Genomic DNA, 26,153 nt, shown 5'->3' on the forward strand with positions numbered 1-26,153 from the left:
TGAAGTAATGACACATACTACAACATGGATAAACCTTGATAACATGTTAAGTGAAAGAAGACAGTCATGAAAGATTACATATTGGATGAATCCATTTATATGAGATGTCCTAAATATGCAAATACAGAAACAGAAAATAGATTAGAGGCTGCCAGATGCAGGGAATAAGAGAAGGGAGGGTAGGAACTGCTAATATTTTTAAAGGAGTACTCTTGAGAGGTGAGGAAATTGTTCTAAAAAGAGTTGTGATGGTTCACAACTCTACAAATATACTAAAAACCACTGAATTGTACACTTTAAAAAGTTTTATGTTACATAAATTTTATCATTAAAGCTGTTATAAAAACAAAACAAATTTAAAGGTGTGAATTAGAGGGAAGGAATTGTGCTTACAGCACAGAAATAGTTCTGCTCCTAATAATTACAAAGAAGGAAAGGGAAAAAGGAAAAAAAAGACTGTCTTAAGTCATAGTTACCACTAAGAACGTTAAAAAATTTTTTTCCAGATGATCACAATTACAACAAGCTCACAAAGCAAAAAGTATTTATAGTTGTTTTGTTCTTTAGAATTCAACAGAATGCTATAATTGCATTTAAAAGACAAAAGTTATATTACGATGATTAGAACAATCTAAAATTTGAGAAAAAAATAAAGATCATTTAAATATACAACATTTTTTAAGGCTTACTGAAATAACTAAAGAGAGTCATACTACTCTGGATATGCCAATATTCTAACTTTGCTTAATGAAATTAACTGAAGAAAAAATTTCAAGACAAGTATTTCTACAAGGATAACAATTAAGTAACTCATACAACTGAGCTTCTAAAAGGAAACAAAATTAAACACTCAAATTTTTCAAAATTAGTTAGCTCATTAATGCAAACCAGAAACACTACGGAATTCAGATGTTGCACCATTCTAAGAAGTAACAACACTATTACCTAAAAATTGGAAAGTTAAGAGTAAGAACTACACCACTCTCTCTCCTCATCTTCCAAGGCGTGGGGGATGGGAATTAAGAAGTAAAGTTACTGGCTTTGTGCACATGTCAAGTTTTTATCTTAGTCTGAGGCCTGATTTGGAATAATGTGGTCACCTATTTGTTAAAGTGTGGCATACTCATTTTACTTATTACTACTACTCAAAATGACAACAGACTAAACTTTTTTGTAATGATCAAAAAGTGCCATTCATTGAATACTGAATGTATTTAAGGTATATTTTAAAACCTTCACACACTCCATTATCAATTCATTTAATCCTTATATCAATCAGAGGGCTAGGAAATACCATCTATTTTACAGCAGGAAACAGGAAACATTTACACCTCAGTCTGGCCAGGCAAGCTATTGAAAAATGTCATCAACCCCTCCCAAGGAAAAGATCAAAACCAATTTTTAAATTTCATTACAGGTTAAAAGAAAAAATACGAAATGCACTATTGGCATATTTTCTTTGACTGTCAAATGGATGTGAAAATGTATTGATAACACGTAGGCTCATCTCTAGGTGATAAAGTTGTGAAGTGAAAACTCCACTACTACAAAAACTCATCCTTAAGTGACTGCAGTCAAGACTATGGATAATCTGTTTATTTTCCTTTTAATTCTTATCCAAATTCCTTCCAAAAACAGAGAAAACCAGACATATCAAAAGAAAAAGTAATTTTTAAAATACTTTACAGAAGAACAGAAAAGTAAAACCAACAAATACTTACTTCCCTCTCCATGAATGTTTTGTTGTGTAGAAACATGCTAAATCCTTATTTTCCTTAATAATGTTCATTTTGTGCTGAATCCTGAAAGATAAAAATATGGGTAAATTTTGTAATAGTGCTAACCTTAAGAGTTTTTCCTGAATCCCACCCCCATCATATTTTCATAGACTGCCATATGGTACTGATTTTAAGACACCCACTTTTTATACAAGACCATAAGGATGGTCTGTTCACCTCTCTATCAGAGAGCCTTTAGCACGCTATATTGTCACAGCTCTTTTCCACTACGCTGAGTCTGAGGACAAGAATTGCCCTCGTATCAACATCCCAAGAATAGAGAATCTAGTAAAAAGTGTTAAAGTAAATGAATCTTTAAATCTCACACTGCCAAACAATATTTTAACACATGACTGTCAAGTGTCAAACCAACTCTGAAAGGTTTCGTCTAGCTGCTAAGTGCTGGCCATCCTGTTGTCACTGTCACTTTAAAGGGAACTTAATATAAATAAGGTTTAACTAGAACAATATTCTCATTATAAAAGTAATTTAGTAAAAGTTAAAATGTTGGTCACTCAGTCATGTCCAGCACTTTCAGACCCCATGGACTGTAGCCCACCAGGCTCCTCTGCCCACGGAATTCTCCAGGCAAGAATACTGGAGTGGGTTGCCATTCCCTTCTCCAGGGGATCTTCCCAACCCAGGGACTGAACCTAGATCTCCTGCATTGCAGGCAGATTCTTGACTGTCTGAGCCACCAAGGAAGCCCAAAAGTAATTTAAGTACGTAGTAAAAACATTTTTAATGTTCATAAAGTAACTCATCTTTCATCCTAGCATCGAAAAATACTAACTTTCCTTCTTCCAGCTAGGAAAAAAAATGTTTTTAAACAAAATTGAGACTGTCATTTATACCACTTAGCTTGTTTTCACAGAATATTAACTTTTTTCCAAGGAATTAAATATTCTTTGAGAAAAAGATTTTTAAGTCACAAGAACAATGTTACTCAAAGTGTAGCTATAAACATCAAGTGCAGAAATTAAGTGTTCAGAAATGTTTGTTACAGTTTGGTTAGTGAACTCTCTGATTAAACAGGATATAGAACAGTTGAGGATTGCTGACTTGTATGATAAATCACACATGGTATGAGCTTCCTAACAGCCACAGGAAGAGGGACAATGCTACGTGCAATATTTCACAATTAGTTTGTTGACCGTAACCCTGAAGTGTATAAAATCCAGCATCCATTTAGCTCACGAAAAAATTTCAGTTTATCTAACTTTACACAACTAATTGTATAAACTGGCTACTAATGAAAGATTAATGATAAATTCTGAAAATATTACATCATTTGCTTCATACTGAATATGATAATTTTACTTCTTTTGTCACTCGGGTACTACTTCCTATCCTTAAAATTAGAAATACACTCTAAAAAATATTGTAAAATACATAGTGTCAATAATGCAAACTGAATGGTTAGAATTATGGCTTGCTTAGCTTTCTTCACATCTTTATACGTCTAAACTTTTTTAATCAACAAGTATTCTTTCCATAAATAGAATAAAACTATTTTCATTCAAAAACATTTTTATAACAGCTTTTTGAGACAATTCACATACCTTAAAATTCACCTCTTTAGAAAGTGTGCAATTCAGAGGTTTTGGTATGTTCACAGAGTTCTACAACGAATACACTATTTTTATCATTCCAACAAGAAACCCTGCTGGCAGCCACTCCCCAGTCCCCCTCACACCCACTCCTGGCAACCATCTACTTTCTGTCACTATGGACCTATTATGGAATCTCATATAAATAGAATCATAAAATGCATTGTCTTTGTGACTGGCTTCTTTCACTGAGCGTAACAAGCAAAAACATTTTCAAAGTTTATCCATGTTGTGGCATGCATCCGTTTCCTATTGTATAGAAACACCACATTTTGTATAACTATTCATCAATTGCTGGACATATGTGTTGTTTCCATGCATGCATGCTAAGTTGCTGCTAAGAGGTACTCCCAAATAAGGTTTTGTCAAACCTTCTGGAAAAACATCAATTCATGCTCTGAGGAATAATAAGAGAACCACAAGTAATAGCAAATTTAGAGAAACCTTTATTGTCACCGGAGAGAAATTTCTCTTAACAGTCAATGACATCTTCCTACTAGTATGCATAGACAGCTAAATATAGACCTGTCAGCTGGTGCGCTGTTCTGTTTTTTTCTAGACCGTGTATGTGAAATGACACAGGCAGCCAACCAAGAATTATTAAACCAGCAAACATTATCCCTGCCTTCTGAGTCATATGTAGTAAATGATATTGCTGGAAAGAAACTTAAGAGAAGATCTCTGAAAATGTGCCAAAAAAGGTGAAAAATTATAGGCCTACAGATGGTATTTTCCCCTCATATACAGTAACTGAAGATTGGGAAAAAGAAAAAAAAGGAGGACAGAAAAGGTAAATGGCTGATACTGAAGACTGGAGTTTGGATTCTGAGTTCACAATATAAGATGGGAATGACTGACTGAACTCTGGCCTATCTAGGAGAAACTGACAAGAAAGAAAATGTGTTTGAGTGAAGACTGGCTGATACCATCAAGGGACTGTGAAAGGAAAATGAGAGAAAAATATAAAAATTTAAAATGACAGTCACAAAGAACTTAGGACACGATCTAATCAATCTGTAGGAAGTCTGGGGGAAAATAATCTAGTAACAACAAAGCATACTGAAGAATTAAAAAAATAAACCTAAAGAATGATGTTATCACTGATTTGGGGGGACAAGTAACTCAAACGAATCTTTTAGGAGGGGAATTAAGAAGGCTTATCTACAACTTTTTGGAGACTTATGAATTCAGGGGTGATAAAAGCACTAGATGCCCGAAAGTTCCTAGGTTAGGATAGATAAAAGGGATAAAGGAAGAGAAGATATAACACATTAATATAAAATATAAAACTGAAGACACACAAATGGTCCACAGGTATATGAAAAGATGTTCTATGTCATTATCAGGGAGATGCAACTCAAACTGAAAACTACAAGATACTGCCTCACACCTGTTAGGATGGCTATTATCAAAAAAATAAAAGACAAGTTCTGGCAAGCATGTAAAGAAACTTGAACCTTGGTACATTGTTGATGAGAATGTAAAATGGTGTGTTATGGAAAACAGTATGGAAGTTGCTCAAAAAATTAAAAAATAGAATTATTAGGGAATTCCATGGTTGCCTAGTGGTTAGGACTTGGTGCTTTTGTTAGGGATAAAATACCGACTGACCCCACCCACCCTGGCCAGGCTCTCTAGTAACCATCTGCATGAGTTATTTTACCACAGGAGGTCCTGGTAAGGAACACGGAACAAATAAGCCACCGTCAACCAGAAGAGTTCGGGAAAGGTCAAAAGACGACACCACGTGCCCATTTACCTCCCAGAATCCCTCTCGCTAGCATCCATCTTGTCTGAGCAATGTGGTGCACCACCAGGAAGGACTCTGAGTCAAAATGATTGGCCAAAGACAACCCAGAAACTAGTCCCATCAGTTAGTTTTTATGTTAAAACCCGAGACTGCAAGCCATGTGGCAGAGCAGTTCTCCTGGGTTCCCTTACTCTGCTGCTCTCCAGCCGGTGCCTTCTTCCAATAGTCTCTTGATTTGTCAGCACGTCTCCTCGGACAATTCTTTTCCTAGTGTTAGACAAGAGCCCAATCTTGGGGCCCTGGAAGGGGCTACACTTTCACTATCGTGGGCCCAGGTTCAATGCCTCATCAGAGAACTAGGATTCTGCCAGGTGCATGTGGCCAAAAAAAATAGAATTATCACATGATCTAGAAATCAAACTTTTGAGTATTTATCCAAAAGAACTGAAACTTGGACCTCTAATGAAGGAGGAAACAGAACAGGCTCTATCTCGAAAGCAGGACTCCATCTTGGGCCAAACTGTGGACTTTGAGCTATATGCCCAGTATCTATGGAAACATACCAACTGGAAAACCAGGCCCCCAGAAGGAAGAGCCCTGGGGCTCTCTGTTGCCTAAAAGAATACCCTAATTATCTGTGTAACCAAATAGAATCATACATTCTATTATGTTTATTGGGGTATGACCACAGGCCTATTGATAATTGTCCATTGTTAACTACCTAGGCTTAAGGCATATGAATCACGGGTTAACTTTGATTGTATCTTTCTTTTTCCTTTGTTCAGACTAGTTTCAGGGAATTTGGGAAGGCGGGTTTGGACACATACACTTAGGGTATATAAGGTTTTCACAAAAACTGGTCCGGGTCCTTGGCTATGAGGAGACTCTGCCTTGGGCCTGCCAGTGTAATAAACTGCATTCCACTATCTGCATTGTCCCTCTGAGTGAGTTTGTTTAGCGGAAGGCGAGGCTACAACACTCAGAGATGACAAAACCATATTCACTGCAGTATTATTTATAAAACTGAAGATGTCTAAACACCCTGAACAGATGGATGGATTAAGAAAATGTGGTATACACAATATTATTCAGTCTTAAAAAAGAAGGATATCCTACAATCTTCAATAATATCAGTGAAATTTAAAAATATTATGCTAAGTGAAATAAGCCAGGCACAGAATGCCACTTCCATGAATTATCTACAATAGTTCAACTCAGAGAAGGTAGAATGGTAGTTGCCAGTGACTGGGCTGGAGGGGAAATGGGGAGTTGCTAATTAATGGGTATAAAGTTTCAGTTATGCAAGATGAGTAAGTTCTAGAGTTTGTTTTATAGCACTGTGCCTAAATAGTGAACAATAATGTATACTTAAAATCTGTTAAGAGGGGAGATCTTATGTTAAGTGTTTTCCAGTTCAGTTCAGTTGAGTCGCTCAGTCGTGTCCGACTCTTTGCGACCCCATGAATCGCAGCACACCAGGCATCCCTGTCCATCACCATCTCCCGGAATTCACTCAGACTCACGTCCATCGAGTCCATGATGCCATCCAGCCATCTCATCCTGGGTCGTCCCCTTCTCCTCCTGCCCCCAATCTCTCCCAGTATCAGAGTCTTTTCCAACGAGTCAACTCTTCTCATGAGGTGGCCAAAGTACCAGAGCTTCAGCTTCAGCATCATTCCTTCCAAAGAAATCCCAGGGTTGATCTCCTTCAGAATGGACTGGTTGGATCTCCTTGCAGTCCAAGGGACCCTCAAGAGTCTTCTCCAACACCATAGTTCAAACCCATCAATTCTTCAGCGCTCAGCCTTCTTCACAGTCCAATTCTCACATCCATACATGACTACTGGAAAAACCATAGCCTTGACTAGACAGACCTTCGTTGGCAAAGTAATGTCTCTGCTTCTGAATATGCTATCTAGGTTGGTCATAACTTTTCTTCCAAGGAGTAAGCGTCTTTCAATTTCATGGCTGCAGTCACCATCTGCAGTGATTTTGGAGCCCCCAAAAATAAAAGTTTGACACTTTTTGTACTGTTTCCCCATCTATTTCCCATGAAGTGATAGGACCAGATGGAATGATCTTTGCTTTCTGAATGTTGAGCTTTAAGCCAACTTTTTCACTCTCCTCTTTAACTTTCATCAAGAGGCTTTTTAGCTCCTCTTCATTTTCTGCCATAAGGGTGGTGTCATCTGCATATCTGAGGTTATTGATATTTCTCTCGGCATCTTGATTCCAGCTTATGTTTCTTCCAGTCCAGCGTTTCTCATGATGCACTCTGCATAGAAGTTAAATAAGCAGGCTGACAATATACAGCCTTGACGTACTCCTTTTCCTATTTGGAACCAGTCTGTTGTTCCATGTCCAGTTCTAACTGTTGCTTCCTTACCTGCATACCAGTTTCTCAAGAGGCAGGTTAGGTGGTCTGGTATTCCCATCTCTTTCAGAATTTTCCACAGTTTATTGTGATCCACACAGTCAAATGCTTTGGCATAGTCAATAAAGCAGAAATAGATGTTTTTTCTGGAACTCTCTTGCTTTTTCCATGAACCAGCAGATGTTGGCAATTTGATCTCTGGTTCCTCTGCCTTTTCTAAAACCAGCTTGAACATCAGGGAGTTCACGGTTCATGTATTGCTGAAGTCTGGCTTGCAGAATTTTGAGCATCACTTTACTAGCATTTGAGATGAGTGCAACTGTGCAGTAGTTTGAGCATTCTTTGGCATTGCCTTTCTTTGGAATTGGAATGAAAACTGACCTTTCCCAGTCCTGTGGCCACTGCTGAGTTTTCCAAATTTGCTGGCATATTGAGTGCAGCATTTTCACAGCATCATCTTTCAGGATTTGAAACAGCTCAACTGGAATGCCATCACCTCCACCAGCTTTGTTCGTAGTGATGCTTTCTAAGGCCCACTTGACTTCACATTCCAAGATGTCTGGCTCTAGATGAGTGATCACATCATCATGATTATCTGGGTCGTGAAGATCTTTTCTGTACAGTTCTTCTGTGTATTCTTGCCACCTTTTCTTAATATCTTCTGCTTCTGTTAGGTCCAGACCATTTCTGTCCTTTATCGAGCCCATCCTTGCATGAAATGTTCCCTTGGTATCTCTAATTTTCTTGAAGAGATCTCTAGTCTTTCCCATTCTGTTGTTTTCCTCTATTTCTTTGCATTGATTGCTGAAGAAGACTTTCTTATTTCTTCTTGCTATTCCTTGGAACTCTGTATTCAGATGTTTCGCCTCTCTTCTTTTCACAGCTATTTGTAAGGCTTCCCCAGACAGCCATTTTGCTTTTTTGCATTTCTTTTCCATGGGGATGGTCATGATCCCTGTCTCCTGTACAATATCACGAACCTCAGTCCATAGTTCATCAGATACTCTATCTATCCGATCTAGGCCCTTAAATCTATTTCTCACTTCCACTGTATAATCATAAGGGATTTGATTTAGGTCATACCTGAATGGTCTAGCACTTTTCCCTACTTTCTTCAATTTGAGTCTGAATTTTGTAATAAGGAGTTCATGATCTGAGCCACAGTCAGCTCCTGGTCTTGTTTTTGTTGACTGTATAGAGCTTCTCCAACTTTGGCTCCAAAGAATATAATCGATCTGATTTCGGCGTTGACCATCTGGTGATGTCCATGTGTAGAGTCTTCTCTTGTGTTGTTGGAAGAGGGTGTTTGCTATGACCAGTGCATTTTCTTGGCAAAACTCTATTAGTCTTTGCCCTGCTTCATTCCACATTCCAAGGCCAAGTTTGCCTGTTACTCCAGGTGTTTCTTGACTTCCTACCTCCCCAAAATTAATTTTAAAAATTCAGAAAGTAAAACACTACCTTGGTCTGTCAGAAAAAAATACTGTATCCCTGATGCAGATTACAATGCTAACAAAAATTATAATGTAGTGTTAAAGGCTTCTCTGGACTTCAGGAGAAGTGCCCGTGGCCAAAATCAGCACACCTGACAATTTATGTCTCATGTTTTAGGAAACAACAAGTGATACTGCTATTCTGCATCCAATCCTGAACAACAGTCCAAAAAAGGTGAAGGCTAGTAAAATGGAAGCACGCTTTACAGAAGAAAACCACTCCTCAATCTGAAAAGCTCACCTTCAGTCATGTTATGTTTAGATAAGGATACACTGGAGAGATAAGGAAGGGAAGAAATACTTACCTAAGTAGCCAAGTCAACCCCAGAAATGACAGGTTAATTCAAAGCTCTTATCAGTGCCTATACACCTGAATTAAGATAATGCTTTTCTATTTTAAATCCTGAAATTGGTGAGGGAAGGTGCCCCTGATCAAAAAATTTATTACATGCCTTGAAATTATGCAACAAGTAGGTTTTATTAGGGCTTCCCAGATGGCCTAGTGGTAAAGAACCCACCTGCCAATGCAGGAGACTTTACAGACATGGGTTCAATCCCTGGGTAGGGAAGATCCCCTGGAGGGCACGGCAACACACTCCAGTAGTCCTGCCTGGAGAATCCCATGGACAGAGGAGCCTGGCAGACCACAGTCCACGGGGTCTCAAAAAGTCAGACAAGACTGAAACGACTAAGCATCCAGCACAGGGTTTACTAAGTACTCATCATGTGTTAATGACGACACACAGCATTTACAACCTTACGTATCTCACTGTCTCCATAACAACTAAGATACAGGTATGATGATCCTCATTTTATTGACAAGAAAACTGAGAATTAGAAAAATGAAATCACTTCTCTAATTTAACAACTATTAAATGGCTGGACCAAGCTTTTGAACTCAAACTGCTTAACCCCACACTCAAACTAAACTATAATAGTAATACCTTCCCTCAGGTTTAGAAAATCAATGGGGAACTCCCTGGTGGTCCAGGGTTAGGACTTCCTGCTTGCACTGCAGGGGGCATGGGTTCACTCCCTGGTCCACTCCCTGGTGGGGGAACTAACATCCCACATGCAATGCAGCCAAAAACAAACAAAATTCTCTTTTAAATTTAGAAAATAAAAATAAATTTATTCTGACCATGTAATTACAGGCTTATTGACAGCACATTCCTAGATTTCGAACTGTTTCAATTATTATCTTCATTTGGAAATGTGATTAAGCACCTGCTGCAAACAACTTTGAAACTCACAGTTTTAAGCAGTGAGACAAATTACCATAATCAACACAAGGCAAAAGACATACAACAAAGAGGATGTCTCCAGGGTTGAAATACTCTACCATGTAAAAATAAATATTTTAAATGTTTCCATCCATAGATAAGCTTGGGCTTCCCAGGTGGCACAGTGGTGAAGAGTGCCTGCCAAGGCAGGAAATGTGGGATAGATCTCTGGGTCAGGAAGATCCCCTGAGCAGGAAATGGCAACCCACTAGAGTATATTCTTGCCTGAAAAATTCCACGGACAGAGGAGTCTGGTAGGCTACAGTCCATGGGGTCACAAAAAGTCAAACACCACTGAGCAGGCATCCACTACAGATAAGCTTAATTAAAAAAAAAAAGTGTTCAAAACAAATACATGACTACAGAAATTTGCTACCAAATGGAGAAAAGACAGTCTCTTCAATAAGTAGTGATGGGAAAACTGGACAGCTACGTGTAAAAGAATGAAATTCAAATACTTCCCAAACAACACACACAAAGATAAAGTCAAAATGGATTAGAGACCTGTATGTGAGACCAGAAACTATAAAATCCTTAAAGCAAAACATAGGCATTATTACACTCTTTGACATAAATCACAGCAAGATCCTCTATGCTCCAGTCTCTAGAGTAATGGAAATAAAACCAGAAATAAACAAGCAGGACCTAATTAAACTTAAAAGCTTTTGCACAGCAAAGGAAACTATAAACAAAGTCAAAAGACAACTCTCAGAATGGGAAAAAATAAAAGCAATTGAAACAACTGATAAAAGATTAATCTGCAAAATATACAAGCAGCTCATGCAGCTCAATACCGAAAAACAAACAATCCAATCAAAAAGTGGGCAAAGAAGGAAAAACAAAAAAAGGGCAGAAGACTTAAACAGTCACTTCTCCAAAGAAGGCATGAGTGAGTATACAGATGGCTAATAAACTCATGAAAAGATGCTCAACATCACTCAGTATTAAGAAAAATGCAAATCAAAACTACAATGAGCTATCACCTCACACCAGTCAGAACGGCCATCACAAAAAGTCTACAAACAATAAATGCTGGAAAGGGTATGGAGAAAAGGGAACTCTCTTGCACTGTTGATAGGAATGTAAATAGTTACAGCCACTATGGTAAACAGTATGGAAATTCCTTAAGAAACAAAGAATAAAACTATCATATGACCCAGCAATCCCACTACTGGTCATGCAAGCATGCTCAGTCACTAACTCATGTCTGACTCTTTGCAACCTCACGGAGTGTAACCTGCCAGGCTCCTCTGTCCGTGGGATTCTCTAGGCAAGAATACTGGACTGGGTTGCCACTTCCTTCTCCAACTATTGGGCATATAACTGAGAAAACCATAACTGAAAAAGGCACATGTACCCCAATATTCATTGCAGCACTATTTACAATAGCTAGGACATGGAAGCAATCTAGAGGTCCATTGACAGATGAATGGATAAAAGAGCTGTGGTACATATATATAACAGTATTAGGCATAAAAAGGAACACATTTGAGTCAGGTCTAATGAGGTAGATGAACCCACAGCCTATTACACAGAGTGAAGTAAGTCAGGAAGAGAAAGACAAATATCCTGTATTAATGCATACAAATGGAATCTAGAAAGACAGTACTGATGAACCTATTTGTAGGGCAGAAATAGAGACACAGACATAAAGAACAGACCTGTGGACATAGTGGGGGAAGAAGAGGGTGGGACAAACTGAAAGAGTATCATGGAAACATATACATTACCGTATGTAAAACAGATAACCAGTGGGAATTTGTTGTATGATGCAGGGAGCTCAAATCGATACTCCATGACAATCTAGAGGGGTGGAATGGTAAGGAGGTGGGAGGGAGGCTCAGGAGGGAGGGGACATGTGCATACCTATAGCTGATTCATGCAAATGTATGGCAGAAATCAACACAATATTGTAAAGCATTATTCTCTTTTAATAATACATATTTTTTTTTAAAAAAAGGAAATATGCTACCAATCAGTGATTTCAGGATCTTTATAAGTTCAACAGAAAAATACTAGTCTAACTAACAATGAATTTTTAAAACAACCAGATTAATGAGATCTGAGCTGGGACCTAATTCCCAAGTGTACTATTAGCCTCTATAATTTCAAATAAATCTATTTTATATACTCAAAACCGCAATCATTTGTGATAAAGTCATTTCGTCTAATGAAGACAACCAGTGTGGAAACCGCATTAACAGCTTCAGACCCTGAGGGTATTTCTAGACGAGCAGGTATTAATATCTAACAAACTGTGCTCCACTAGAGAAGGGAAGGGTAAAACACTTCAGTACTCTTGCTTTGAGAACCCCAAGAATAGTACAAAAAGGCAAAGAGATATGATGCTGAAAGATGAACTCCCCAGGTCGGTAGGTGCCCAATATGCTACTGAATATGAGCAGAGAAAATAACTTCAGAAGGAAGGAAGAGGCTGAGCCAAAGTGAAAAGAACACCCAGCTATGGATGTGTCTGGTGGTGAAAGTAAAGTCCCATGCTGTAAAGAACAATACAGCACAGGAACTTGGAATGTTAGGTCCATGAATAAAGGCAAATTGTGAAAGTGAAGGTCACTCTGCTGCTGCTAAGTCGCTTGTGTCCAGCTCTGTGCTACCCCATAGACAGAAGGCCATCAGGCTCCCCCGTCCCCGGGATTATCCAGGCAAGAACACTGGAGTGGGTGGCCATTTCCTTCTCCAATGCATGAAAGTGAAAAGTGAAAGGGATGTCACTTAGTCGTGTCCGACTCTCAGTGACCCCATGGACTACAGCCTACCAGGCTCCTCCATCCATGGGATTTTCCAGGCAAGAGTACTGGAGTGGGGTGCCATTGCCTTCTCCGAAAGTCGCCCAGTCATGTTCAACTCTTTGCGACCCCCTGGAATTCTCCAGGCCAAAATACTGGAGTGGGTAGCCTTTCCCTTCTCCAGGGGATGTTCCTAACCCAGGGACTGAACCCAGGTCTCTCACACTGCAAGTGGATTCTTTATCAGCTGAACCACAAGGGAAGCTGGATGGTCAAACAGGAGATGGCAAGAGTGAACCTTGACATTTTAGGAATCAGTGAACTAAAATGGACCAGAATGGGTGAATTTAATTCGGATGACCATTATATCTACTACTGTGGGCAAGAATTCCTCAGAAGAAATGGGAGTAGCCCTCATAGTCAACAAGAGAGTCCAAAAGGCAGTACTTGGGTGCAATCTCAAAAACAACAAAATGACCTCTGTTCTTTTTCAAGGATAACCATTCAATATCACCATAATCCAAATCTATGCCCCAACCACTACTTCTGAAGGAGCTGATGCTGAACGGTTCTATGAAGACCACCAAGACCTTCTAGAATCAAAAAAAGATGTCCTTTCATCATAGGGGACTGGAATGCAAAAGCAGGAAGTCAAGAGATACCTGCAGTAACAGGCAAGTTTGGCCTTGGAGTACAAAATGAATCAGACAAAGGGTAACAGAGTTTTTCCAGGAGAACTCACTGGTCACAGAAAACACCCTTTTCCAAGAACACAATGCAAAGAATAATATCTACCTAAAGAAATAAACATCATGAGAAACGCTGGACTGGAAGAAACACAAGCTGGAATCAAGATTGTCGTGGGAAATATCAATAACCTCAGATGTGCACATGACACCACCCTTATGGCAGAAAGTGAAGAGGCGCTAAAAAGCCTCTTGATGAAAGTGAAAGAGGAGAGCGAAAAAGTTGGCCTAAAGCTCAACATTCAGAAAGCGAAGATCATTCCATCTGGTCCCATCACTTCATGGCAAATAGATGGGGCAACAGTGGAAACAGTGTCAGACTTTATTTTGGGGGGCTCCAAAATCACTGCAGATGGTGAGTGCCGCCATGAAATTAAAAGACGCTTACTCCTTGGAAGAAAAGTTATGACCAACCTAGATAGCATATTCAAAAGCAGAGACATTACTTTGCCGACTAAGGTCCGTCTAGTCAAGGCTATGGTTTTTCCTGTGGTCATGTATAGATGTGAGAGTTGGACTGTGAAGAAGGCTGAGCGCTGAAGAATTGATGCTTTTGAACTATGGTGTTGGAGAAGACACTTAAGAGTCCCTTGGACTGCAAGGAGATCCAACCAGTCCATTCTGAAGATCAACCCTGGGATTTCTTTGGAAGGAATGATGCTAAAGCTGAAACTCCAGTACTTTGGCCACCTCATGAGAAGAGTTGACTCTCTGGAAAAGACTCTGATGCTGGGAGGGATTGGGGGCAGGAGGAGAAGGGGACGACCAAGGATGAGATGGTTGGATGGCATCACGGACTCGATGGACATGAGTCTGAGTGAACTCCGGGAGATGGTGATGAACAGGGAGGCCTGGCGTGCTGCGATTCATGGGGTCGCAAAGAGTCGGACACAACTGAGTGACTGCACTGAACTGAACTGAAAGAAATAAAAGATGTATCTATAGAAAACTATAAAACACTGATGAAAGAAATCAAAGATGACACAAACAGATGGAAAAATATACCATATTCATGGATCAGAAGAATCAATATAGTGAAAATGAGTATACTACTCAAAGCAATCTATAGATTCAATATAATCCCTATCAAGCTACTAACTCCTAGAGGAAAACAAAGGCAAAGCACTCTCTGACATAAATCACAGCAGGATCCTCTATGACCCACCTCCCAAAGTAACAGAAACAAAAGCAAAAATAAATGAATAGGACCTAATTAAACTTAAAAGCTTTTGCACAATGAAGGAAACTATAAGCAAGGTGAAAAAACAGCTGTCAGAATGGGAGAAAATAATAGCAAAGGAAGCAACTGACAAAGAACTAATCTCAAAAATATACAAGCAACTCCTGCAGCTCAATTCCAGAAAAATAAATGACCCAATCAAAAAATGGGTTATATATTCTTACCTCCTTTTTCAAAAATAAAGTACCCATAGGTGTATGGGTTTATTTCTGGGCTTTCTATCTTGTTCCATTGGTCTATATTTCTGTTTTTGTGCCAGTACTATACTGTCTTAATGACTGCAGCTTTGTAGTATAATCTGAAATCAGCAAGGTTGATTCCTACAGCTCCATTTTCTTTCTCAAGAATCCTTTGGCTATTGAGGGTCTTTTGTGCTTCCATATGAAATGTGAAATTTTTTGTTCTAGTTTTATGAAAAATGCCATTGGTAATTTGATAGGGAACGCATCGAAGCTGTAGACTGCATTTGGTAGTATAGTCATTTTCACAATACTGATTCTTCCTACCTAGGAATATGGAATATCTCTCCAACTATTTATGTTATCTTTGATTTATTAGTCTTACAATTTTGTGTGTACAGTTCTTTTGTCTCCTTCAGTTCAGTTTAATTCAGTCACTCAGTTGTGTCCAACTCTTTGCAACGCCATGAACCGCAGCACTCCAGGCCTCCCTGTCCATCACCAACTCCCGGAGTTTACCCAAACTCATGTCCATTGAGTTGGTGATGCCATCCAACCATCTCATCCTCTGTCGTCCCCTTCTTCTCCTACCTTCAATCTTTCCCAGCATCAGGGTCTTTTCTAATGAGTCAGTTTGTCTCCTTAGGTATGTTTATTCCTACATATTTAATTCTTTTTGTTGCAATGGTGAATGGGATTGATTGTTAATTTCTCTTTCTGATTTTTCATTGTTAGTATATAGAAATACAAATGATTTCTGTGTATTGATTTTGTACCCTGTGACTTTGCTAAATTTACTGATTAGCTCTAGTAATTTTCTGATACTATCTCTAGGGTTTTCTATGTATAGTATCATGTCATCTGCAAGCAGTGAAAACTTTATTTCTTCTTTTCCAATCTAGATTCCTTTTATTTCTTTTTCTTCTCTGATTGCTATAGCTAAGACTTTCAGAACTATGGTTAATAATAGTGGTGAAAGTGGACACCCTTGTCTTGTTCCTGATCTTAGGGGGAATGCTTTCAGTTTTTCACCATTGAGAATACTGTTTGCTGTAGGCTTATCCTATATGGCCTTTACTATGTTGAGTTAGGTTCCTTCTATGACCATTTTCTGAAAAGTTTTAACCATAAATAGGTGCTGAATTTTGTCAAAGACTTTTTCTACATCTACTGATATTATCATATGGTTTTTATCTTTCAATTTTTAATATGGTGTATCACAATGATTGATTTGCACATATTGAAGAATCCTTGCATCCCTGGAATAAAGCCAACTTGATCATGGTGTATGAGCTTTTTGATGTGTTGCTGAATTCTGTGAAACCAACCTAATAGTTTTAAACCTATGTTTGATGTCTTTAAGTTACAGCTTATGAAACTTTTGGAAAAAAGAATTTTACTCCATAAAATTACCCCATTCAATTATCTCCTCTGTATATTTCTTAAATAAGCTCTAAAAGTGGTCCTAACTGTCGCTTATCAGCAAAAACTCATAAGCAACCATAATTCCCACTAATAGTGATGAAAACTCTGCAGAATTTCTAGTCTCAGGTGTAGAAGCGTAACTGTTATTTACAGGCACATTCTATAAATAACAGCAAATTGTCCAGCTAAGAAAATATAAAAATTGTTAGATGAGATCTTGGTAGCAGCTGTGTCATCAGCATTTGCTATCCTGCCAGTTGTTGAGGTGTTATTCAAATCAGCAAGAGCTTATGTGTTCAAACTAATTACTGCTTAAATTTCATCTCCATTCCTGCAGGACAGTCCCACTTCAAATTCTCAAAGATCTTTTTGATAAAAACTCAAGTATAGAAGCCCTTTGAAACTAAATCACCTGGAAAAGATTTCTAATTTTTCCAAGTTGGCTTCACTTGTTCTCATTCTATATCTTAATAATACACCACTAACAGAGCTTTTCTGCAACTTTTCAGTTTGTCTTTTAAAAGACCTGCATGAAGGGTTAAAAAGTCAAATTCAAGGCAATAGGCATTCTGGCTAGATTGGCCTTTTTCAATGAGTCCCTTGCTTCATCCTTTCAAATAACACTTAAGATTTCCACAGTCTTATTACTGGCAGTAAAACTGACAATCCATTTAACATCATTTACAGATAAAATAAGAACAATCTTTTGGACAATATGGTTTTGACACAAAAGTGCAGGATTTGAGAGTCACTGAGAGACACCCACATCAAAATGACACTAAGAACAGAAAGCAGTATGAAGGGATTCAGCATCACAAAGACTTGAACAGACTGTTGCTATTTAGTCCCAAATCCTGTCTGACTCTTTTGGGACCCCATGGACTATATAGCCTGCCAGGTTCCTGTCCATGGGATTTCCAAAGCAAGTATACTGGAATGGGTTGCCATCTCCTCCTCTAGGGGATCTTTCTGAGCCAGGGACTGAACCTGTGTCTCCTGCACTGCAGATGAATTCTTTACCATCGAGCCCTTCGAGCAGATTACAGTCAGGCGGTCGGGGTATAAGCAAAAGACTTTGTACACACAGCAAAATTAAGTCTATGTGCATGGCTTGTGTTAAGTAAAAACTCACACAGAGCCCGTACTTAGCTAGGATGAATGAGTATACTCAAAAAAATAATACACTAATGAATGAATGAAGGAAATAGTTTTAATCAAGGCTATTTGCCTTCAAAGCACACACTCTGCATGACCAACTAGAAAGGATTTTTACACAATTATGAAAACTTCCAAAGAGCAGACAAGATACTAACTTTCCACCTTGAATTTGTAAAATGAAAAAATAAACTTTTTCATTATTTTGCTCTCACTCTCAAGTAATGAATTAAAAATGAGTTTGTCTTGAAATGCCTCAAAAAAATATGGGTGTCTAATGTAAATTTCTTTCAACTTGGCTGTTGGTAAAAACTTTTATATTGGGGGAAAACTACATTTGCTTTTATTTTCTGACCAAACTCTCCTGCAACAGAACACTGTTTTTCTGCTACACTATGAAATTACACCTGAAAATATGGTAGATATTCACGATAGAAACTAATTTGTGAACTTAGTATTTCCTCATACATCTACGTCCTAGAGAAAATGCAGAAGGAAGGAAAACCATTGCTAAGGCAAATGCTGACCCAAGTAATGACCAAAGAGAGAATCCCTTATTACTGGCTTCTTAAAGAGCCTAGTTTTATTTGTAGCTGGAATCAAAACCTAAGTGAATTATAGCTCTAGGTTAGGTCAGTTTCAAATAAAAGGTAAAAAAATATATAAATGGTTAACAGAATATTAATTTTTACCCATATTAAAAAGCTACAACTAGACTATCTTAAAATGTGCTGTGTCTGAGAGAAAAGTGATATGAACTTTAACCCTGTTTTTAAATTTTAAATTTTTATGTTTTAATATATAACTCAAGTGTAGACAGAAATACTTTTCATTTAAATAACAAATCAGTAATGGGAATGACATCTACCATACAGGGATCTTTAAACAGCTATAAAACAGATCACTAAGTAAGGTTTTAGTACACTCTATCTTAGTTTTCTTTACTTGCTGAAGAACTTCAGATATAAACATTATAAGAAAGACAGTTCAAAGCCAAAATGAACTTTCAAATACTTTTACCATCACAGGGTAGGGCAAACTAATCTAAGACCCCCTCATTCTCTTTATAAAATCCATTCCTAATTAGAAACTGAATATATATTCATGAAATAAAAGGGCAAGAGAAATTCAAAAGCAACCCATAAATCTGAAGAAACACTTAACATGATCTCAATGGGGGGAGAAGTAAGCATATATACCATAGCAGTTAATTTTGCTGGCCTTTCCTATTCAATGTAAATTAAATACTGAAAAAAGATACCTCTCTCTTCATATTTTAGATTACATCTGAAGGGATAATTCTTATTTTTTACAAATAGATCTCTATTTGTTATAAAATAATAATAATGTTTTTGCCAGGAAAGATACATGGCTATGATTCTTCCCTTTCCAAAATTTAAAAATGCCTTGAAATATTCACCTCAGGAAAAATAAAACAAACTAAGAAATGTGTTCACTTAAGCAATTCTGTGAAATCAGCAGTAGTGATCATTTACATATTTCTAGTTTGCACACATTCTTAAAGCTTTCTAGAAGACACAAATTTCTATTTCATTTTATCTTTGAATCTAACTTGGCTTATGAAAGAACAAAACATACTAATTCAATAAACTGTTCTTCAGCTCACAAACAGGCACTTAATAATCTTACTCTCACAGACCCTAATGGTAAAAGAGATTTTCCATTGCCACATTTTAACTTGTTTTTCTTAACACTAAACACATAGTAGGGGAATAAACTTCCTAGGCATATAGCAAATATAACTTGAAGACAGTAAGCATCTTAATACCCAAATCCTGTTCTCTTAATACTAGTATAAGACTAGAGTTTAAGTGGCTACAATTTCCTTTCCTTTGATCCAATACAAAACAGCAACAACATGTAAACTTCTGGTTTGTCTCTTTCCAAAAAACCCCTATTATTCCTAATTCTGCCATAGAGTTTCACAGTTTACAGAACACTTCCAAATCTATCAAGTAAAAAAAAAAAAAGAAAATTCTACTTTTAAAATTAAACCCAGTAGGTATAAGTTTCGGGAGGAAAATGGCTTATCTACTCTAAGATTTGATGGACATCCAAAATATAGTCTGTGTAAGTTTGAGGGAGCAAAACACCACAGTACTAGTCTAAGAATTGAAGCTTAAATATAATTAGTATAGAATTTACTGGAGCTTCCCAGGTGGTGCAGTGGTAAAAGAATCCACCTGCCAATGCAGGAATCACAAGAGACACAGGTTCCATCCCTGGGTCAGGAAGATCCCCTGGAGCAGGAGATGGCAACCCACTCCAATATTCTTGCCTGGAAAGTACCATGGACAGAGGAGCCTGGTCCATGAGATCGCAAACAACACAACTGAGCATACACACACAGAGAGAATTTATTACACACTAGAGAAAGTCCCTACATTCATACCTTATCAATCCTTCCATGATGTTTTCACAATTATTACTTGAAAAAATCAGAACATCAAAATAATTTAGATTGCTTTAGGGGTTTTGCTGTCAATCTGGTCATTAAAAGCTCCAGCTTCTTATTAACTGCAAAAAAGATATTACCAAACGGCATGGGCTAAATCTGTGAACACTGCTTAACCAGTGTGGCCTACTTCTAAGGGCAACTTAAATTCTGCAACTTTAAAAACCCCACTAATTTTAGACTTATGTTAGAGATCACTTTTCCTTTTAAGTAGTCCATAAAAGTACAAGTAAAACTCAACTATGTAGGCTGCTAAATAAAGTTAAGAGCATATGAAAAGTACTAGGAAATTATATGTTTAGCTTTATTAAATGAATCATACTTAATTACAACTTTGCACAGGTAACTGTCTCGAGTTTGCAAAAATGTCACAACTATGTTGGCTTAAGTTACTTGCTACCAAGATATCCCCCAACTCACTGATTCTTAAAGGAGTTCCCAGAACAAAAAATCATACCGTAAGATAAGAGATGTTACTGACTGGCATGTGCTAAGCATCTGTGAACACAGCTGAAGCAGGAAAAGGTGTTGAAAAGAATGTTTAATTCAATGTACTGAATTAAAGTAACGGTTGCAAGAGTGGAAGTTGGGGTGGGGCTGCTGCCCCTTGAGACACTATGATCAGAAACACTTCTAGGATTTAGGGGATGGAGCTATATACCCCTCAACAAGCAAGACAGTCCCACAGACTGATGAACTGTCCTCAAGTTACTTTCAAATATCCAAGTGGTCATTCACATAGATAAAAGCCTATTTACAGCTAATCCCAGAATTTACTTTTACATTAAAATACAAATCATGAAATATGTTTTGCCATTTAATATACACGTAATTTTCCTGGAATGCATACATCATAAAATCTTCGTGAGAAGTCTGAATTCTCATGGCTTTTCAGAGTATCTGTATTATGTCTGCATTTTTGATGGATATTTTTTACTGTTTTTTTCTTTCAGTACTTTAAAGCTGTCACTTAGCTGTCTTCTGGCTTGCAGGGCTTCTCTGCTGTAACTCTTATCTTTGTTTCTTTGTATAGAATGTTTCTCTTTGGTTACCTCAGTTTCTCTTAGGAGGAGGAAGTTTGAATTTGATGTCTTATGCAGGTTTTTTAAGTGGCGGGTGTTTAACCTGCTTGGTGTTCTTTAAGTCTCTTGCACCTCCAGTTTGATGTCTGGCATTAATTTCAGAATAATTCTCGATTATTTCCTCAAATATTTCAACATTTCTTTGCTCTGTCCTCTTCTGGGATTGCAACTATGCATATATTTAAATGTGTTAGATAGAATCCCCAAGCTCTTGTTCTTTTTTAAATTCTTTGTGTTTCACCTGGATAATTTCTGGTATCTACAAATTCACTGATTCTTTGGTTGTGTCAGATCAACTGATGAGCCCAAAGGCATCTTGCAATTCGTTACTATGTAGTGAAACTTCTGACATTTCCTTTTGAGTCTTTTTTATAGTGTCTATCTTTCAGCTGAAACTACCCACCTGATTTTGTATGCTGTCCACTTTTTGTTCATACCTTTAACATCAATTATAGTCATTTTAAATTCCCTTATCAGATAGAAGCACCTATGTTAGCCAAAGAGTAATCCTGGTGATTGCTCTTTCTCTTGGGAATGTTTTTTGCCTTTTGTACGTCTTGTAATTTTTTGCTGAAAGTCGGACATGGAATAGGACAGCAGAGACAGAGCTAAGTAATTTTTGTGAAGAGAAATGGGAACATCTTTTCTTTGCTGAGTCTTTAGTGCAGGATGTTAGGAGTTGGGCTAAGTTTATGATTCACTGTTGCTATGGTTATCCCCGGAGAAGGGAATGGCAACCCACTCCAGTATTCTTGCCTTGGAGAATTCCATGGACAGAGGAGCCTGGTCCATACTCTTTGGTCCATGAGGCTGCAAAGAGTCAGACAGGACTGAGCAACTAATACTTTCACTTTTGTGGTTTTATCCCCACTGTATTACAGGCTTCAAATATCTACAGAAACTGTCTAGGTCGGGAATGGTTTATTAAAGCAATATCTATTTGATTCTTTGCTCTGTGCCTCTTTGCATAATCTTATTCCTCACCCTGTACTATTTTGCAGTTGCTTGTTATTCACAGTTTTTTAACTTAGTGGCAGGGAGGTGGGGTTATAGTCTCTGTTGTCCTGATTAAGGTTTAGTCCTAGACATACCTTGTGTCTCTGGATCTCAGAGGTGTAATTTTCCTATTTCCCCAGGCTGGAGTTTTGGGCTTGGTGCCCCTCCCCAAAAAATATGCTCTCCCCAGTTTCTGTCTTTCCTCAGCTCACCAACAGGGCCTGCTGGCAGAGATGCCATTCTCTCTAAAGATTAAGGTTTTTATTCTATAGGAGGGAGAGCGAGAGAGAGAGAGAGAGAAAGAATCAAGAGTTTTTTGACCCTCCTGAAAACTCTGCTGCTCTTCTCTGGGTCAACATCACAACAGACACTCCCCAGATCTCATTCCAATCTTTCCTAGGAGTACCCAGCGAAGAATGTAGATAAAGAAGTGAGGTCAGCCTTCATCAACTTGTCAGCTATCCAAGCTGAATGCTCTTTATCAGTGTCCAGCTGTGTCTACTGAAGGTGAACGTGAGTTCATACGTACTCTTTCTCTCCTTAAATTTCCGGCCACTGGTTTGCTCTGTGGCCTCAGCAACTTAATAGGTTCCAAAAGAAAAAAAATAAAATAATACATGAATTTGAAGTTAGTCCAGTTTTTTTTTTTTTTTTTTTTGATCCTACAGTGGAACCAAAGGCTCTTTTTGTCCCAGGGCCAAAGCCAGAGGTGGTTATACTAATTTATAAACTATTTCAGGGTAGTAAAAGAGCTGTTACAAATTATTTGAAATAAAAAGAAGGTCTTTACTGGGTTTGATAAAGTTGAGAAACACTGACTTAAAGGATCTTTTTGAAAACAACTCCCCTCTAACCACTAATAAGCATTACAGTAAACATTTAGGCCTAAAACTATTAGAAGCAACAAAATTTTTGATAGTTTATTTGCTTAGAAGTGCCTCTATTTTTACTAATTTTAAGTATTCAGTCAGAGAATAACGGGAAAGGTATGTGCAATGGAAACCTCAAATTCAAATAGAAGTCGTTTAGGAATATAGCCAAATTAGTTAAAACAGATTTTTAAATTTCAACCATAAATTTAGTATCTACCTCCCTTCTACAAACTCAGTAACAATGCCAGTATTGTTTCATTCCACCTAAGCGACCAGCTTCTATTTATTTGTGGATAAAGTTAATTCTTAAAAATAACTCATCCTTTCCATAACTGCATAACTTTTTCCCTTATAATGCTCATATATTTTACTATTTACTACTGCCAGTTTAGAAAAAAGAGGAATATCCATTACCTGCCAGTGGAATACAAATTGTTTTTCCACGAACTAGACTACAGAATGTAAAATTCCTATCTCTTAATAACCCTCTGACTCCACTTTTCCTCCATTAATATGTGCCACTTCCTGTTTTCAAACCAAGAGTATAATGTAATATTTCTAAACGAGGATGGGCTTATATTCCATTGTGATATTAACCCCACAAGCCAAGTTTAAGATATAGCTGCTTAAACTGTTTCACATTACATTTAAAATGTTAACATGATCTTACATTATATGCTAGTCAAACAATAAAGAACGTCTAAAGAACAGTGACATCAAGTCTTTTGGGGACACTCAATTATTGACGAGTTTTTTAAACCTTTTTTTTTTTTTAAAGGGAAGTCCTGTTTCATTTTCCCATAAACTCACAGAGTACTAGTACTGTAATATACCTAGCAACTGTAATTTCCTTAGGCTCTGTAGACAGTACTTTCAAACCTAGAAATCTGTCAGATCCATCAAGCAAGAAGAAAACACAGTAAGACACTCTTTGGGACAGGTCCTAAAAAAATATTCTGAAATTTAACTTTTCACCCAAGACTCTACACTCCAAGACGCTCCAAATAACTCTACAATATAACCTCCTTCACAGTGGGCAACAGCATCAGGTAAGAAGCCCAAGGGGAATCAGGGTCGGATGAAAGGGAAAAGCAGAGCGAGGAACCGAGAAATCACTTACTTCGGGAAACCACTGCCACATTTGGGGAAGACTTCTAATTTTCTCCCCTAAGCAACCTGTAAAGTAAAGTCTCACAAGAGAGGTTACCTTAACACCCTACACAACTTAGGGGAGGACACTTTTTAAGTGTAGAGTCAAATCCACGTTTAACAGCCACTTCACAGAACGTCTAAGTCCCACTTCACCATCTAAAGGCCGCATTCCGAGACAAAATAACAGCAGCGGAGGAAAGGCCCCTGTGAATAAGCTCTCTTGCAAAAAGAAAACGCTGAGGAGAGAAAACTTCATTTTGGAAAAGGGAGGGGCTAAAGAAGAAACGACGCGGGTGCTCCCCATTTCCTAACAAAACGAAACAAAGCTACGCAAATAAAGTTAAAAGTCTATGCAATACTTGGCAGGAAGGAGGGTCACTGACCCACGGAAACAAGAGTTCCAGGCATCCAGCAGGAAGAGTGCTCAGACTGGCAGGATGAAAGGGAATCCGGAGGGCGGAGCCCAGAGGGCTGCAAACCCAGAGGAATAAGGGCTGAGCGGGATAAGGATGTGCAGAGTGCAGTGGGGGGACCGTGGTGGGAAGAAACCCAGAAAACGAGGCGAAAAGAGGGGTGGGGCTGAGCATGGCAGAGCTCTGGGCGACTGTCACTCAGAACCGCAGGGGGCCAGGCGGGGTGGGGGTGGCGGGGTCCGACTACAGGAACCTGACCAGCAGCCTGGGGGGAGGGTAATCCGCTTTCCTGAACTGCTGGAGGTTGCGGCCCTCCACCACCCTTCCTTCTCCCTGCCCTTGGCGTCCCAAGTCCTCGCAGCGAGGCGAGGGGATAAATAAAGCAAAGCTCCAGAGTCCGGTGCCCGTGGTGATTTACCTTCGCGGGAGGCTGGAGAGGCTCCAGCCCGAGCTCCTCCTGCCGCCGGCTCAGCGTCCAGAGTGGGATGAGGCGCCCTCCGGTCTCCTCCCCTACACCACTTCCCCTTTCCCGGCCGAGGCCCCGTAGCTCCACTGCCGCGGGTTCCTGGTGCCGCGGCGGCGCTGCCTCCCCGCCCCCTCCACCTCCTCCCTCTGCCTCTCAGAGGCTCACTCTGGAGGCCGCCATCTTCGCTCAGGCTGTGAGGATCGCGCTCCAGTACGCCTGCGTCGCCCCTGCCCAGGGTGTCACGAGACCCAGTCAGCTGATTTCAGCTCTTCCGCCTCCTGCTCCACCCTCTCACATGCATTTCTCCGCCCTCCCCGTCGTATTCGCCTGCTTGCCAAGAGATTCCGCGTTCAGCCCGCTGGCTGGTAGACACGCCCTCCTCCCCAAACGCAGTTGAGACATGCGCAGAACGTCCAGAAGGATGGTGGGAGGAAGATTCCACGCCCCGCGCGAAGGGAACCTGCGTCCCAGCCTGTGGCTTTGAGTCCTGCTCGTGATCGTTGTGCGGGACAGGCGTGCACTCTTAATCTCGTGAAGTGTTGTTTTAAAGCATTTACCCGGTCTTGACTGGAAACGCCGTGGAGTATCCCCGAGAAGATCTATACCCCGTTTGCTGGATTGAGAGCCAGCAGTTTCACTAGCTACTGAGACTCGCAGAAGACAGCTGAAAAGGGTTTAAATATGGGTTGGTTTCGAAAGTCACAGAGACCAAAGCTTCGGAAATACAGGCGGCCTTTTGCTGCTGGGAGTGCCAGAAAAATAATACTGATAGCTCCCATTTATTGCTAATCCCGTGTCAAGGGGTTTGCTTAGTTAATCCTCAACACTGTGAGGAAATAGCCTGTTTTGCAAATGAACTGAGGCCCCTCTGCAAAGTAGGGGACTCAAGGAATCTGACTCCAAAGTTTGTGCCTTC

General features: G+C 39.0%; 1 protein-coding gene across 1 annotated transcript in view; it reads right to left on the minus strand.

Moving 5' to 3' along the window:
* Nucleotides 1–25,448, minus strand: part of LOC120860378 (dnaJ homolog subfamily C member 13-like) — a 155,661-nt gene extending 130,213 nt beyond the window's left edge. The window contains exons 1-2 of the mRNA XM_040236179.1: nt 25,190–25,448; nt 1,722–1,802 (exon numbers count right to left, since the gene is read on the minus strand). Of these exons, the coding sequence (XP_040092113.1) occupies nt 1,722–1,789 (68 nt within the window). The 5' untranslated portion in view covers nt 1,790–1,802; nt 25,190–25,448. The remainder of the gene's footprint in view (nt 1–1,721; nt 1,803–25,189) is intronic.
* Nucleotides 25,449–26,153: the final 705 nt, after the last annotated feature.

Source organism: Oryx dammah, unplaced genomic scaffold (assembly GCF_014754425.2).
Source record: "Oryx dammah isolate SB20612 unplaced genomic scaffold, SCBI_Odam_1.1 HiC_scaffold_11058, whole genome shotgun sequence".
Lineage (NCBI taxonomy): Eukaryota > Metazoa > Chordata > Mammalia > Artiodactyla > Bovidae > Oryx > Oryx dammah.